The 17,887-nt window shown below is 40.5% G+C and overlaps 1 protein-coding gene across 1 annotated transcript in view; it reads left to right on the forward strand.

Annotated features, from left to right (window-relative positions):
* LOC126185094 (tyrosine-protein phosphatase 69D) overlaps nt 1–17,887 on the forward strand; it is a 367,349-nt gene that overhangs the window by 220,740 nt on the left and 128,722 nt on the right. Inside the window, exon 14 of the mRNA XM_049927899.1 lies at nt 8,438–8,684. Within this exon, the coding sequence (XP_049783856.1) occupies nt 8,438–8,684 (247 nt within the window). The remainder of the gene's footprint in view (nt 1–8,437; nt 8,685–17,887) is intronic.

Below are 17,887 nucleotides of genomic sequence, written 5' to 3' on the forward strand. Positions count from 1 at the left end.
TCCATATGAATACCTTTTACCTTCTTATTGCCATTTATGTAGTTTTTAAGAAGCATTATGTATTTGTTGTGGAATCCTACATGGTAACACCTGTGCTGCAGTTGTAAAGTGAATTTCTACAGCAGTTAAGATTTTGTGTGATATTTGGTTTTAGCAAGGTTTAAATTCCTGCCAGCCATTTGAATGTATGTTTCGATGGGTTCCCTAATCCACTCAAGGCAAATACTGGGATAGTTCAGTTAATAGGATCACGGTACGTTCTCCAGCTTTATGCTTGTCCAAACTGAGCTTGTGCTGCAGCTCTAGTGATCCTGATCTTGATGGAATACTATAATTTAACCTTTATTCTTTGTAGCTTGATTACCTGGTGTGTGTGTGTCACAAAAAACAAGTGATGCTAGGACAACTTCATGGAAACATTTGGAAGGACATGTGGAAAAGAAATAACGAATAAACCATTGAAAGAAACACATTTTAATTACTACATGAGAGGTCAACATACACTAATTGCATATCATATTTACACTTCAGGTTACAAGTGTTGCTCATTGTGACAGCCATCTGCACCTCACAAGAGGTTGTTCTGCTCCCTGCCGCCATTGGATAAGCAGCTGCAGCAGCAAGTCGTATACTCCTAGCTCACTCATTTGTTACATAGTTAATTTCTTAATTTCTTAGCGTGTTTTTGGTACTTGCATTGTTTAATTCATAAATTTCTGGCGTATTATAGTATTTGAGAGTTGTAGCATCGCGTTTTAGTACCCAAATAGTGTAAAATCGCGTAGTCTCCTTCCGCCGCTGAGCAGTTTGTCAGCAGTGTGCAAGTAGCAGCATTACTGCATTTACTAGGCAATCTTGTATTTTAATAACCGTTTAAATTTTGTGTCGATTTGTTTGCGCTCTCTGTAGATTAGTTCAGACGTTCCTTGCACAACAGTTTTTAGCATGGATAGGGACTGCAACTGCTGTGTTCGGATGCAGGCTGAGTTGGCATCCCTTCGCTCCCAGCTTCAGGCAGTGTTGGCTTCGGTCACACAGCTTGAGGCTGTTACCAATGGGCATCACTGTGGGGGTCCTGATGGGGGTTTGTGGGGTTTGTCGGAGATGGCCAGCTCGTCCCACGCATCCCCCGATCGGACTACGACTGTGGTTGCCCTGGATACTGCCTGCATTGAGGCTGATCCCTCACCTGTGGTAGAGTGGGAGGTCGTCCTCAAGGTGTGGCAGGGGGCGAAAGACATTCCGGAGGGCTGAACGGAAGGCCTCTCCAGTTTCTCTGACGAACCAGTTTCAGGCTCTGTCTCAGGCTGATACTGATCTTCGGCCTGACATGGCTGCTTGGCCTGTTCCAGAGGTTGCCCCTCAGTCTGCAAGATCCGGGCGGTCGAAGAGGGTGGGCTTACTGGTAGTTGGGAGCTCCAACGTCAGGCGCGTAATGGGGCCCCTTAGGGATATGGCAGCAAGAGAGGGGAAGAAAACCAATGTGCACTCCGTGTGCATACCGGGGGGAGTCATTCCAGATGTGGAAAGGGTCCTTCCGGATGCCATGAAGGGTACAGGGTGCACCCATCTGCAGGTGGTCGCTCATGTCGGCACCATTGATGTGTCGCTATGGATCGGAGGTAATCCTCTCTGGCTTCCGGCGGCTATCTGATTTGGTGAAGACTGCCAGTCTCGCTAGCAGGATGAAAGCAGAGCTCACCATCTGCAGCATCGTCGACAGGACTGACTGCGGACCTTTGGTACAGAGCCGAGTGGAGGGTCTGAATCAGAGGCTGAGACGGTTCTGTGACCGTGTGGGCTGCAGATTCCTCGACTTGCGCCATAGGGTGGTGGGGTTTCGGGTTCCGCTGGATAGGTCAGGAGTCCACTACACGCAACAAGCGGCTACATGGGTAGCAGCGGTTGTGTGGCGTGGGCTGGGCGGTTTTTTAGGTTAGATGGCCTTGGGCAAGTACAGAAAGGGCAACAGCCTCAACGGGTGCGGGGCAAAGTCAGGACATGCGGGGACCAAGCAGCAATCGGTATTGTAATTGTAAACTGTCGAAGCTGCGTTGGTAAAGTACCGGAACTTAAAGCGCTGATAGAAAGCACCGAAGCTGAAATTGTTATAGGTACAGAAAGCTGGCTGAAGCCAGAGAGAAATTCTGCCGAAATTTTTACAAAGGTGCAGACGGTGTTTAGAAAGGATAGATTGCATGCAACCGGTGGTGGAGTGTTTGTCGCTGTTAGTAGTAGTTTATCCTGTAGTGAGGTAGAGGTGGATAGTTCCTGTAAATTATTATGGGTGGAGGTTACACTCAACAACCGAGCTAGGTTAATAGTTGGCTCCTTTTACCGACCTCCCGACTCAGCAGCATTAGTGGCAGAACAACTGAGAGAAAATTTGGAATACATTTGACATAAATTTTCTCAGCATGTTATAGTCTTAGGTGGAGATTTCAATTTACCAGATATAGACTGGGACACTCAGATGTTTAGGACGGGTGGTAGGGACAGAGCATCGAGTGACATTATACTGAGTGCACTATCCGAAAATTACCTCCAGCAATTAAACAGAGAACCGACTCGTGGAGATAACATCTTGGACCTACTGATAACAAACAGACCTGAAGTTTTCGACTCCGTAAGCGCAGAACAGGGAATCAGTGATCATAAGGCCGTTGCAGCATCCCTGAATATGGAAGTAAATAGGAATATAAAAAAAGGGAGGAAGGTTTATCTGTTTAGCAAGAGTAATAGAACGCAGATTTCAGACTACCTAACAGATCAAAAAGAAAATTTCTCTTCCGACACTGACAATGTTGAGTGTTTATGGAAAAAGTTCAAGGCAATCGTAAAATGCGTTTTAGACAGGTACGTGCCGAGTAAAACTGTGAGGGACGTGAAAAACCCACCGTGGTACAACAACAAAGTTAGGAAACTACTGCGAAAGCAAAGAGAGCTTCACTGCAAGTTTAAACGCAGCCAAAACCTCTCAGATAAACAGAAGCTAAACGATGTCAAAGTTAGCGTAAGGAGGGCTATGCGTGAAGCGTTCAGTGAATTCGAAAGTAAAATTCTATGTACCGACTTGACAGAAAATCCTAGGAAGTTCTGGTCTTACGTTAAATCAGTAAGTGGATCGAAACAGCATATCCAGACACTCCGGGATGATGAAGGCATTGAAACAGAGGATGACACGCGTAAAGCTGAAATACTATACACCTTTTTCCAAAGCTGTTTCACAGAGGAAGACCGCACTGCAGTTCCTTCTCTAAATCCTCGCACAAACGAAAAAATGGCTGACATCGAAATAAGTGTCCAAGGAATAGAAAAGCAACTGGAATCACTCAACAGAGGAAAGTCCACTGGACCTGACGGGATACCAATTCGATTCTACACAGAGTACGCGAAAGAACTTGCCCCCCTTCTAACAGCCATGTACCGCAAGTCTCTAGAGGAACGGAAGGTTCCAAATGATTGGAAAAGAGCACAGGTAGTCCCAGTCTTCAAAAAGGGTTGTTGAGCAGATGCGCAGAACTATAGACCTATATCTCTGACGTCGATCTGTTGTAGAATTTTAGAACATGTTTTCTGCTCGAGTATCATGTCCTTTTTGGAAACCCATAATCTACTATGTAGGAATCAACATGGATTCCGGAAACAGCGATCGTGTGAGACCCAACTCGCTTTATTTGTTCATGAGACCCAGAAAAAATTAGATACAGGCTCCCAGGTAGATGCTATTTTCCTTGACTTCCGGATGGCGTTCGATACAGTTCCGCACTGTCGCCTGATAAACATAGTAAGAGCCTACGGAATATCAGACCAGCTGTGTGGCTGGATTGAAGAGTTTTTAGCAAACAGAACACAACATGTTGTTATCAATGGAGAGACGTCTACAGACGTTGATGTAACCTCTGGCGTGCCACAGGGGAGTGTTATGGGACCATTGCTTTTCACAATATATATAAATGACCTAGTAGATAGTGTCGGAAGTTCCATGCGGCTTTTCGCGGATGATGCTGTAGTATACAGAGAAGTTGCAGCATTAGAGAATTGTAGCGAAATGCAGGAAGATCTGCAGCGGATAGGCACTTGGTGCAGGGAGTGGCAACTGACCCTTAACATAGACAAATGTAATGTATTGCGAATACATAGAAAGAAGGATCCTTTATTGTATGATTATATGATAGCAGAACAAACACTGGTAGCAGTTACTTCTGTAAAATATCTGGGAGTATGCGTGCGGAACGATTTGAAGTGGAATGATCATGTAAAATTAATTGTTGGTAAGGTGGGTACCAGGTTGAGATTCATTGGGAGAGTCCTTAGAAAATGTAGTCCATCAACAAAGTAGGTGGCTTACAAAACACTCGTTCGACCTGTACTTGAGTATTGCACATCAGTGTGGGATCCGTACCAGATCGGGTTGACGGAGGAGATAGAGAAGATCCAAAGAAGAGCGGCGCGTTTCGTCACAGGGTTATTTGGTAACCGTGGTAGCGTTACGGAGATGTTTAACAAACTCAAGTGGCAGACTCTGCAAGAGAGGCGCTCTGCATCGCGGTGTAGCTTGCTCGCCAGGTTTCGAGAGGGTGCGTTTCTGGATGAGGTATCGAATATATTGCTTCCCCCTACTTATACCTCCCGAGGAGATCACGAATGTAAAATTAGAGAGATTAGAGCGCGCACGGAGGCTTTCAGACAGTCGTTCTTCCCGCGAACCATACGCGACTGGAACAGGAAAGGGAGGTAATGACAGTGGCACATAAAGTGCCCTCCGCCACACACCGTTGGGTGGCTTGCGGAGTATAAATGTAGATGTTGATGTATTGCCCAAAACATTGCAGGTTGGGCATTGGCTGCCTCCCTTACTACACTCAATTCCAACCTCCAACCTATGTTAGTGTCTCGTTGATAAATCCTGTTCTTCAGGTAACCCCACAACCAAAAATATCACAGATTCAAATCTGGTGATCTTGGTGACCACGCAGTTTGGAGCAATCGGTCAATGATCAGCTTTTCTCTTAATGTCTTATGGAGTAACCAAGTGACCTAATGAGCAATGTGAGGTGGAGCTCCACCATGCATCCAAACAGTTGAGTCTAAAGTACCTCTCTCTGTTGGTAAATCAGATAACAGTATTGTGTACCATTCATACTGCATGTCCTTGGTACTTGGGGTCACAGTTACTCAAAGAAAAAATGGTTGTTCACTATGCAGGGGAAGTTCATAAATGTATGTTGGTGGTGGTAATACCCAAATGTGACAATTGTGAGTGTTCACTGCCTCAGTGAATGTAAAGTGTGCTTCATCACTCCACAAAACGTTTCAGTGCCACATGTTGTCAACATTAAGCCTTGCAAGGAATGGAAGAGCAAAGTCTACTATAACATTCACAAAAGTTGATGAGTAATGTGAAGTTTATACGGATACCATTTCACAGTTGTTTGCAGAACTTTTTGAATGGTGGACCATGGTATATTCAGCTCATGCACTGCTAAGAGATCACACATTGCGTCCAGCCTTGTCAGCCATGGCAACAGTAATTTCTTCAACAATTTGTGGCACAATTGGTTGTTGTCTCTCCTATGAGCAGTTCCCAAATCACCAGTTAATTCAAATTTGCAATTCATGTTCCTCAAACCTGGTATGGAAAAAGACTCCCTGTCTTCCTTTAATGCATCAATATTCATAAAGAGCAGCAGCTCTTTTACTTCCGTTTTGGTAAAACAGCGCTATGAGTAAAGCCGTGCTCACCTTGTCTAGTCCTGTGTTGACTGTCTGCAACTGTAATGCACATTTATGCATGTGTTTCAACCCTACATTGCCGGACCAGTACCAAAGCCTAATGACAAGTCACAACACTAACACTTCTAACAACATACATTATGTGATCAAAAGTATCTGGACACCTGGCTGAAAATGACTTACAGGTTCATGGAACCCTCCATTGGTAATGCTGGAATTGAATATGGTGTAGGCCCTCCCTTAGCCTTAATGACAGCTTCCACTATCACAGGCATAGATTCATTCAGGTGCTGGAAGGTTTCTTGGGGAATGGTAGCCCATTCTTCATGGAATGTTGCACTGAGGAGAGGTATTGATGTTGGTCGGTGAGGCCTGGCACGAAGTCAGCGTTCCAAAACATCCCAAAGGTGTTCTGTAGGATTCAGGTTAGGACTCTGTGCAGGCCAGTCCATTACAGGGATGTTGTTGTCATGTTACCACTGGGCCACAGGTCATGCCTTATGATAGGTGCTCGATCATGTTGAAAGATGCAATTCCCATCCCCAATTGCTCTTCAACAGTGGGAAGAAAGAAGGTGCTTAAAATATCAATGTAGGCCTGTGCTGTGATAGTGCCATGCAAAACAACAAGGGGTGCAAGCCCCCTCCATGAAAACCATGACCACACCATAACATCACCGCCTCCGTATTTTACTGTTGGCACTACATATGCTGGCAGATGACATTCACCGGGCATTCGCCATACCCACACCCTGCCATTGGATCACCACATTGTGTACTGTGATTCATTACTCCACACAATGTGTTTCCACTGTTCAATCATCCAATGTTTACACTCCTTACACCAAGCAAGGCATCATTTGGCATTTACCAGCTTGATGTGTAGGCTATGAGCAGCCACTAGCTCTTGAAATCCAAGTTTTCTCACTTCCCGCCTACCTGTCATAGTACTTGAAGTGGATCCTGATGCAGTTTGGAATTCTTGTGCAATGGTCTGGATAGATGTCTGCCTATTATACATTACGACCCTCTTCAACTGTCGGCGGTCTTTGTCAGTCAACAGATGAGGTCAGGCTGTACGCTTTTGTGTTGTATGTGTCCCTTCACATTTCCGCTTCACTATCAAATCGGAAACAGTGGATGTACAAACATACGCCACAAGTGACACCCAATCACCTGCCCATGTTCGAAGTCTGTGAGTTCTATGGAGTGCCCCATTCTGCTCTCTCACAGTGTCTAATGACTACTGAGGTCGCTGATATGGAGTACCTGGCAGTAGGTGGCAGCACAATGCACCTAATATGAAAAATGTATGTTTTTTTTTTTTTTTTGTGTCTGGATACTTGTGATCACATAGTGCAAGTCCTGCAGCGCACAGTCTAAACGTCATTCCTATAAAGTTGGATACCCATACAGTGAGTTGTTTCCCATCTACACTGGCTCATTGATGAAAGTTTCGTCATAACCACCCTGTACTATCTGCAGGCAACCACCTCTTCGGTCTTCTCTCCAGGTCAATGGAAAATCGCTTTAAAGTCTCTATCTCCCAGAAAATCATATTCATATCTGGTATATCTATTGTTTATCTAAGGAAGTCAAATACCTGATATTAATTTTAATTTGAGCTAGGGCTATGTTAATTGTTTTGAAATGGATAAAATTTTGTCACCCAGGAAACAATTTCAAAGTTGCCATGTCATGTCTTGAAAACTATTCAACTCATTGACATACTTATATTTTTAACTGCCTTGTCCGGCAACAGTTATTTCCAGAGTTTTCTATCACATTGTGTTTGTTATGCTGTAGGTCTCTGTTAATGTTTCAGATCATTTCAGAAATGTTTTCTTAGTTGTAATTGAGGCTGGACCTATATTCTTTCCTGAAATAAATATGATTTGCACAGCTAGAAATATTTTTGACTTTTGAACTGGCAGGCACAAAACGTTGTGCAGTGGAAGTCATAACACAGTGAGAGCCAACAAGGCAGGCTCCCACTGCTGCAGTTTTCCTTGGAGCAGTCCAATCTGCTTGCTGTCAAATGACAGCTAATTTTAAATACATGAGAAAAAAATATTTATACAGGTTTTTAAATTAAGCGTCTACAACTGACACTGATATGAAGACTTGTTTTTAAGCAAAGAGAAGACAACTCTTTGCAGCTTGGTCCCAATCTTCCTTTATGCCCACTACAAATAAAAAAAACCTTTTGGACAACTGAAAACCCACTGAATTTCAGTAATTAGTAGAAATAAATAATGAATGGCCTTCATTGCCACAATAAGATTTGTAACTTGCATATTTTGGTGAAGGCATTAATTTACATAAGCAAGTATTTCGTGAAATAACAAACAGTACAGTACTGGAGAAATATATTGTATGGAGATGCTATTATAATAGACTGGAAGTATGAATTCATGCTCCCTGTGTATTGAATACAATCATGTTCAAAGCTGCAAAATATGGATGAAATTAATATGGTTATAGAAGTAGGAAGAAATGATACTTTCAATTGATGTAGCCTTAAAAGTGAATCAACCAGCCTATCTCACAAACCCCCTCTCATTCAAGAAAATGTGTAAATATTTGCCTAGACCAATCAGTTCTTTACAAATGTTAATACCCATTCTGATTAGCAGTTTCCTGTTTCAAAGAATGTTGGTTTCAAAGTGTGAAGTTATTAGATACAATGTCTGATTTTTCAGTGTATGGAGAAGGACGATCATTGTTGCCAGCATACAGTTCGTACCTGACAACCTTGAGCCCAGGTCCTGGCCCTGCTGCCCTTCGGGCTGAGCCCTCTCAACATGTCCTGTCACTGGTGCTGCAATTACTTTGTGCTTTAACTGTGATCATGCTGGTGCTTCTATTGTCACTCTGTTTGCTGCAACGATATACAAAGCATGTTGCTGAGGCACAGGGTGTGGAAATGACACTTGCAAATTCATTTAGGTAAGTACAGTTCAGGCAACTTTGTGAGCCATATGCCAGCAAAGAAATTAACATCTTTACATTTTCCATGTTGAGCTATTTTGAATAATGTAATTTTTGATGTCATAATTGTGTATAAATATATGTTATGCTTGTACATTGCCATTACACTGTAAGAAGATGCCCCATTCCTCAAATTTAATTGGTGGTGATTCAAGTCAGTTTTTGTCATTGCTTCTATCATTTAATCACTTGTTAATGGAATTCGGTATTGGTCTCTGAAGTATTACAGCTAATAATGAGGTGAAAAATTACTTGCGTGCCTTAGAGATAGTGTTGAAATCATTGGAATTTGGGTTTCGTTATGTTCATACGTGAGATTCAGGCCATCTCCTACATCTAACAAGACGTCCTTGGCAAGTTAACTTTACAGTATGTGTAGTACAGTAGCAGTAAATTAACAACAACAACAATAATAATAATAGTAATAATAATAATGTATAGGAATGGATGTCTGTTATTTGAAAAAAAGTCATTGTAATTAACACTGCTTTTTGTAATTTCCGCATTTCATTTTTTTCATATGTGAGTAGTGACTGCATTAAGTAGCATATGACTGCAGTATAAAAAGAACCAATTTGGGAAATAAGTTAACTAGTTTGGTGGAGAGCGCGAAATAGAAGAGCAGTCAAATGAAAATGAGGCAGGCTTTATAATGAGCATGGCACAGATGTTAGTAACACAGGTAGGCACACTCACTGGTGTGCCATTTGTCTGTTAGACATGCTTGAGGTGAGCTCAGCAAGTAGTGTGTGCATCAAACTTCACTACAGAGGCCAGGATGGAAGAACAGAGAGGTGTAGTGCTGTTTTTGACTGCCGAAGGTGTGTCGGGAAATTAAATTTGTGCCTGAATGTCTGTTGTGTGTAACGAAAAAGGTGTGTCACATGTGTGTGTTTTTGCATGGAATGAATGATTTTGAGAAGGTGATGTGTAATTGAAAGACAGCAGTCAACCAGATCAGGCTCATTATGCCATTACCCCTTCGAGTATAGCTGTGGTGGTTCCTGCTATCAGAAATAATGGATGAGTGCTCTACCAACTGAGCTACCCAAGCATGACTCATGACCCGTCCTCACAATTTTATTTCCGCCAGCAGCAGTGTGATGCCGACCGTTGTTAGTTGAGCAGTGGTCATGTACCAAATAGTTTTATCTTGTGACTTCGGTTTTAAATATTTTATGGAAAAGAATGACCATGAGAGCAGTTGTTTTTTGATTTGTTTTGCTAATGATTTTATATCAGCTGTTCTGCCTCATGTATTGTTATATCCAAATGGTTTATAAATGTTAACCTATATTCAGATCCGATGATAGCACCTTTAGTGTGTTCAAAACCGGTTATCCAGTAAACAGTATTTAAGCGATCTTGGCTTTTGAATTATTTCTATTTACAGAGAGCTGGCAAATCCTGAATTACTGAAGAAGTGTCTGCATGGTCAGACTCAAAATCCCAATGAGTTGTTCAATAATCATAAATGGATTCAATTACCAAAAAATGTTTTTATTGGAATGAAGACACTAAAGTGGGGGGTCAGTGATACTCTTGTTGCTTTAATGATGGCAACATTGGTAGGGTGAAAGTGCATATGGGAATTAATCCTGGAGCAAACTGCATCAGAGAACTTGAACGGATGGACAAGGTTTGCATTGATAAAGCAGAGTATGCAGCACAGTTGGCCACTAAGGAGTCCAGAAAGAAGAAAAGAAGAAAAAACTTGGAAAAAGATCAAGAGGATGATATACAGTATGGTGCAGGGTGCTTCTGAGTGGCTAAAAATAAAAAATTAAGTATATATTAAATGAGTTACAGTCTTTTGAAACCTTAGAAGCCATTCCAGAAAATTTACATTTTCTGTTGTATTTTTCCCTAAATCTCAGAAACCACTTTGAGTAGAGTATTCATATTTTCAGGGAGTAATAACATACATATCCTGAGTCTACTGAACTAAAATAACAACATAATGTTACATATAATTAAAATTATTTAGGATAATGTATAAAAGAAGTACAGTACACAAAATTTTAACCGTGTAGTTAAAAAATTGTATTTCCCAAAGTAGTGGCTGAAATGTAATTATTGTAGTACAGTAGACTCAGAGCATACAGTTTAATGGCCTGTAAAAGATTCATGTCAATGGCTACAGTGGTTCCTGAAATACAGGGAAGCCAAAGTCGCTAAATTTAACATTGTCGGGATAGGGCGTTCCAACTCCCCTTAAGTGCTATTGACATGTTTGTGTGTCCCATTCTGCCAACTTTCTCACTGCTGTGGATGAGCTAATTCCATATCTCAGTGAATAAAATAATTTCAAGCATTTATCATACAACATACCTCTTTGCATGCTATCATTTGCAAAAAAACATCGTTTTGATATCCTGGACTATTGAAGAAATATGAAGATTGTTATGACCATATGATTACCCAACATGTGGGGATAGAATAGGGCTCGCAGCTCCCAACTGTCCACCAGGTGTAAAAAACAATATCTTGAGAACAAAATGAGATACATCACTCTGCTCTCAGTTTTAAATAAAATTTTGATATCGTATCTACATTTCATGAATTGCAGTGTATGAGCTGAAATCAACCATACACAAAGCCTACGCAACACGTTTTTACCTCTGCAAGCTCTTTGATACTCATGCAGTGTTTTATTTAATTTGATGCAGCCCAATAACTGTGTTGAATAACGGAAAGAAATTCAGTCCTTTATTGAGAGAAAATGTAACACTGTAATATGCATAATTTTACTCTCTGAGTGTTTTTCTTAAAATCGGATGATAAGTATTTCCCAGCGGCCAGAATGCAGTTTGTCAGCATAGTTAGCAGTATTAGGTGAGCAGTACAGCTAAAACAAAGCAACCCTGAGTGCAGAGAGTATGTCTGTAGCAGTCAGAGTGTGAATATTTTATCTTCATATTTTTTTGTAATGCAGATATATCTCCAGTTATTATAATGATTCATTTTATGTCTGTTATTTGGTTAGTGTAATACTTTGACATTATACTTTAGCTCTCCAAATTTGTGCCCTGTATTGTGTATGTGTGTGGCTGCTGTTGATGTTGTGTGTATAGGCTTTAATGTGTGTATACCTGGTGTTGAAATCTCTTCCTGTTTGTCCTAGACAGAACATGCAGCATTCCCCGCATGTTACTTTGTATATTCCAGAGCTTGAGTGTGGGTCACAATTACACTTAGCTTTGTATTATTTTTTGTTGTAGTTTATTAGATGTACAAGTAGAAAACCCAATTTTTTATTTTGTGGTTTTTGAAAATATTTGAAATTTTCTGTGATATATTGCAAATGTAAGGGGTGCTAGATATGCAGTTGTTGTTGCGTTCCCCCCCCCCCCCCCCCCTCCAAGTATGGTGTTGACCATGCAAGCAGTATAATCACTGGCAACTGCTATCTGTTTCACTATGTTGCATGTTCTCATTGTTCAAAGGTATTTTAGTTGCCCTATGTAGCATTGACCTGTATGCTGCCTGTTAGTGGATGTTTGGGTAACATGAGGTTGCAGGGATTGTGGTGTCACTCATTGTATTTTTCCTATAAATTTTGATTGTGCATATGGTGTTGTCTTGTGATATTTAGTTCCAGATGGTTGATGCTTTTGTTATATTCATGTTCCACTGTAAATGTAGTTTTCTCGTGTAGACTATTGAAACAATTTAGAATGTCTGCGGGGTCTTCAGAATCTGCTTTTACTAGCGGTAGTGTGTCATCTACATATGTCCCCTAAAATTCAGTTTTCTGTATGCAGGGTTCATGGCTGTTAAATAATTTTTGTTCCAAATGATTTATGTGCATGTTAGCTATAGTACCAGATGTACATCATCCCACTGCAAGGCCATCTGGCTGCTTATAAATGTTTCTGTTAAATATAGAATAGTTGTAACTCTAGAGTTAGTTGGAGAAGTTCCATGAATTCCACAATCTCTGTGTATGCAATTTTCTAAATACTCATAAGTTCTTTTGGATTACTGTTACAGCTTCTGGTATAGTTATATTTGAGTAAAGGCTGGTAATTAATTACAAGTGATAAAAGCTGAGTGTATTGGATGAGATTTTTGGCTGTTACTTCTTCAGCTAGTATCTGCTGCTCTTATAGAAATGTTGTTTCATATTAATATTTTTTCACAGTATTTCATTCAGTTTCTGTGACAGTTTGATGGTCTGTTTATAGAGTTTACAACCATGCATATTGAATTAGCTTCTGTGTGTATTTTCGGCTGTTCTCTGAAACACGGTGCCTTTGGGTGCATGCACGTGAGCTGCACATGAAGTACGCTCCACTATATTCATCACATTATTGTTCTGTAGCATTCCAGCGTAGATAATACTCATATTGTTAGAAAGTAGTAGTCTTCTTTAATTCTTTGCAGGGCAAGAGTAGCTGGAAGTTTATATCTCCTGTAATTATTACATGCTCATACTGTGACATGAGCATGAAAAAGTCTGATTGGAATGATATCGTGCTGATTTCAGGTTGTTTATAGATTACTCCAATCAAAAATTCCTGATTAGATACATTTAATTCGGGAAATGAGAACTCAGCTTCTCTATCACCATTAGCATCCGATGTATCTGATATCATTGGTTTTAAATAGGAGTGAAACATGCACCCACCCCACACCCACAATGAGTTACACAATCAGACCCTAGAAGTTTATAGTCACATGAGAAAAGCGGAATCCAAGGAGATGCCTGGTGTAAGCCATTTCTCGAACAGAAGAATTACGTGGAAGCTCCTTAGCTAGAATAGTCATTAAATATATCAAAATGAACTATCAACAGCTGCACATTAGCATAAACAGCCCAGAGGGATATTCCACAACAAGCAAAGTGATCTGCTGTGCCGCCAGTATGTGGACTGGTCTTCCAGAAGTCAGATGATGACCAGCATCCACTACACTGGATGACCAAAGCGATGTTTGTCCAGGCTGTGTAATACAAGATGTGGAGGAAGCCTTACCTGTGGCTATCGAGCATGCAGAGTGCAGTTCTATGCAAGTTGTGATTCACATCGGCTTCAACAGTGCCCATTATACATGGGTTCTGTGGCCATCCTCATTTCATACATGAGGCTGGCAGAAGTGGTGAAGGCTGCTGACATCACTCATGGGGTGCAAGTGGAAATGAAAATTTGCAGCATTTTCCCAAATTTGGTTTGAAGTTGGGTGGAGGGTCTCAACTAAAGCTTCGTCAACTTTGTGCCAGTATTAGTTGCAGATTTCTGGACCAGTGTTATCAGGTAGGGAATTGGGAATAGGCCAGGGCTGCACTACACAAAAGTAGAATATAATGACACTTCGACTGTAAAAATTTTATTAGTAAATTGTCAAAGTATTCGTAATAAAGTTCCCAAATTTACTGCCCTCCAGGGAAGTTCTCGTGCTCAAAATTATTCCATGGAACTGAGAGCTGGGTGAAATCTGAAGTAGAAGGTTCTGAGATACAGAGTGACTCATGGAATGTATATTGGAAAACATATTGGATACCATAGGAGGGGAGTATTCATTGCATTTGATGAAGGTATTGCCTCTGTTGAGATTGAAATTGAGTGTGACAGTGAAGTTATCTAGTTGCATATAACAGGACTAGGTGAAATCAGGATAATTGTTGGATGCTTTTACCAGCCACCTGATTGTACTATGACAGTTGTAGAGTCACTCAAAGAAATTCTAGTGTGTAGCACATAAAGACCCACATAATACAATACTACTTATGGGTGACTTTAAACTACTGAGTATAGATTGGGATGTCTGTGGAGTCTTTGCATGGGGTACAGACAGGCACTTTTTCGAAGTACTTCTGATCACGTTTTCCGAGAACTGTCTTGAGCAGCTAGTTCAACAGCCTACACTCAGTGGAAATATTTTAGACCTTGTAGTTACCAACAAGCCTGACCTTATCGATGGCGTCAGTAAAGAGACAAGAGTTAGTGGTTGGGACATTCGTAGTGGCTATGGTTACTAAAGTTAATACATCAGACAAGAATGCTAGGAGAGTGTTTTTGCTAGAATCTGCAGATAATAGGTTGTTAACATCTCACTTATTCAATGAATAGATATCATTTAGTTCCTGTGTGATGGATATAGAGGAGTTACAGGCAAAGTTTAAATGGATTGTAAATCGTGCTTTGGAGAAGTGTGTTCCTAGTAAGTGGGTTAAGGACAGAAAAGATCCACCATGATTTAACAACGACATTTTGAAAATCCTGAGGAAGCGAAGGCTATACAATGAAGGCTTTCACGACTGGATGGTACTGTTGTTAATAATTCTTCCGGGTTATATGGCCATGGAAGAATTCCATGGACCACGGCCATATAACCCGGAAGAATTATCAACAACAGAAGCAAAGGCTGTTGCATTCTTGGTTCGAAAGAAAATGTGCAAATGATAACAGTCAGAGGTTTGTAGAGATTTGTACATCTGTAAAAAGATCTGGCCAAAAATCCGAGAAAATCCTGGTCCTGCATAAAATTGCTAAGTCAGTCTAAGGCTTCTATCCAGTTACTATTTGACTAGTCTGGTGTGGCATTAAAATATAATAAATGTAAAGCCAAAATTTTAAATTTCACATTTAAGAAATCATTCCTGCTGGAGACTCATACAAATGTACCTTTGTTTGACCATTTCACAGACTCCTGTATGAATGACATAGTAATAGGCATCCTTGGCATAGAGAAACAACTGAAAGAGTTCAAAACAAAATGAGTTGCCAACTCCAGATGGAATCCCAGTCTGATTTTACAAAGAATGCTCTAAGGCATTTGCCCCTTACTTAGCTTGCTTTTATCGTGGAACTCTCGCACCACACAAAGTCCCAAGCAATTGTAAAAAAAAAAGCACAGGTGACTCCTACGTATAAGAAGGGTAAAAGGAGAGACCTTCAGAATTAGAGATGGACATCCATAACATCATTTTGCTGCAGAATTCTTGAACATATTCTCAGTTTGAATGTAATAAATCAACTTGAGTTGAAAAGCATCTGTCCATGAATCAGCACAGTTTTTCAAAATATCAGTCATACAAAACTCGGCTTGTCCTTTTCTCACATAATATCCTGTGTATGGTGGATGAAAGGTAACATTTGGATTCCATATTTCTGAAACGCATTTGACACAATGCCCGACTGTGGACTGTTAGCAAACATACACAATAGCGAGTGTTCATCAGAGACAAGGATATCATAAGGAGTGCCTCAGGGAAGTGTGACGGAGCCACTTTTATTTTCTATATATGTAAATGATGTGGTTAACAGAATGAGCAGCAATCTGTAGCTGTGTGCTAATGATGCTGTGATCTATGGGGTGGTGTCATCATTTAGTGACTGTAGGAAGATGCAAGGTGACTTAAACAAAATTTCTAGTTGGTGTGCTGAATGGCAGCTAGCTCTAAATGTAGAAAAATGAGGGTTAATGCAGATGAGTCGGAAAAACAAACCCATATTGTTCAGATACAGTGTTAGTAGTGTGCTGCTAGACCCAGTCACATCATTTAAATATCTGGGAGTAATGTTGCAAAGCAATATGAAGTGGAACAGGCATGTGAGGATCGTGGTAGGGAAAGTGAATGGTTAACTTCAGTTTTTTGGGAGAATTCTAGGAAAGTATGGTTCATCTGTAAAAGCAGACAGCAGATAGATGTTAGTGCAGTCTGTTCTTGAGTACTGCTCAAGTGTTCGGGGTTCATCCCAGGTCAGATTATAGGAATACATCGAACCAGGTGAGAGGTGGGCTGCTAGATTTGGTATTGATAGGTTCAAACAACGCACAAGTATTATGGAGATGGTTTGGGAACTCAAATGGGAATCCCTTGGGGAAGACGACATTCTTTTCAAGGAACACTGTTGAGTAAATTTAGAGAATCAACATTTGAAGCTGACTGCAGAACGGTTCTACTGTCGCCAACATACATTTCCTGTAAGGACGACGAAGATAACAGAAATTAGCACTCGTACAGAGACATGTGGACAGTCCTTGCTCTATTTTTGAGTGGAACAGGAAGGGAAATGATTAGTAGTCATACATGGTACCCTCCGCCATGGCTTGTGGAGAATGTAAATAGATGTAGATGAAGGTAGTAATGGGCAGTACTAATGATGTGGATATACATAAAAACCAATCGTCATAGGATAATTAATACCATAATACATTGAAGTATAATAGCACAGGTATGTTATAAATATACTGTGAACACAAACCAAAGTGCAAGTCATGTTGGCTCCTGAGGTTTTATGTAATTTCTTTCGATTCAGAGGTATTTGATACCGACTTTTTTTCCTTCTGTAGTATTCACTTTTATTCTACAATCTTCAGAAAATGTATTTTGCAATCCAAATAGTGGGATGGTGGTGATCAACATTTTTAGCCTTCTGTATTTGAGATCTTCTCTGACAGTAATTTCATTATTAAACATGCTATTCCCATGGAAGGCATAAGGAGATGACATCCATTAAATCTTATGATAACAGTTGGAACTTCAGTTTCTCATTGTCGACCAGCTTGAATATTCAGGCCTTCAGGTATGTCAGCTGTTAAAATATTGCCATCCAACTGTTCTGAATCAATTCATCAATCTAGTCCACCACATAACAAATCTGTGAGCAATGTCATAGTAACTTGTGTGATATTTATGAACAACTGGAAACCTGTGAAGATTATTTCATAAGGGATATGTTGGTGACCTCCTATTCCAGCTTGAAACGTGTAGTATGTCTTTACTTTTACTGTGCCACAGCAAGTCAGGCACAAAACACAAAAGATTGTCTGTGTAAATGGTACAGTGATCTTCTGTCGTAATTACAGCTATCCTACATTATTATTAATGCACTCACGCATATGGGGTGATACAAAAAAATGCTTCTTGTCATATAAAAAGTGTTGTGCCCATCAAATGTGTGGGCACCAAAATCAACATTGAGAAATTTGTTGCCCAAGAACATTCAAAGATGTACTTGCATTGACTGAAGTGTCAAACATGCTCTGGCTTCATTGTAAATTGAATGAAGTCACAGGACTGACAACACTTGCAGGAGCCATTTTTATTGTAAATACAATTGTAAACTTACTTAACACAGTGAAAGAAATTAATTTTACCACAAATCAACTCTTAAGACTGTGTGAAATAGCAGTTGACTTTTTCTTCTGTTTGT

This window comes from Schistocerca cancellata, chromosome 4, assembly GCF_023864275.1.
Source record: "Schistocerca cancellata isolate TAMUIC-IGC-003103 chromosome 4, iqSchCanc2.1, whole genome shotgun sequence".
In the NCBI taxonomy this organism is placed as follows: domain Eukaryota; kingdom Metazoa; phylum Arthropoda; class Insecta; order Orthoptera; family Acrididae; genus Schistocerca; species Schistocerca cancellata.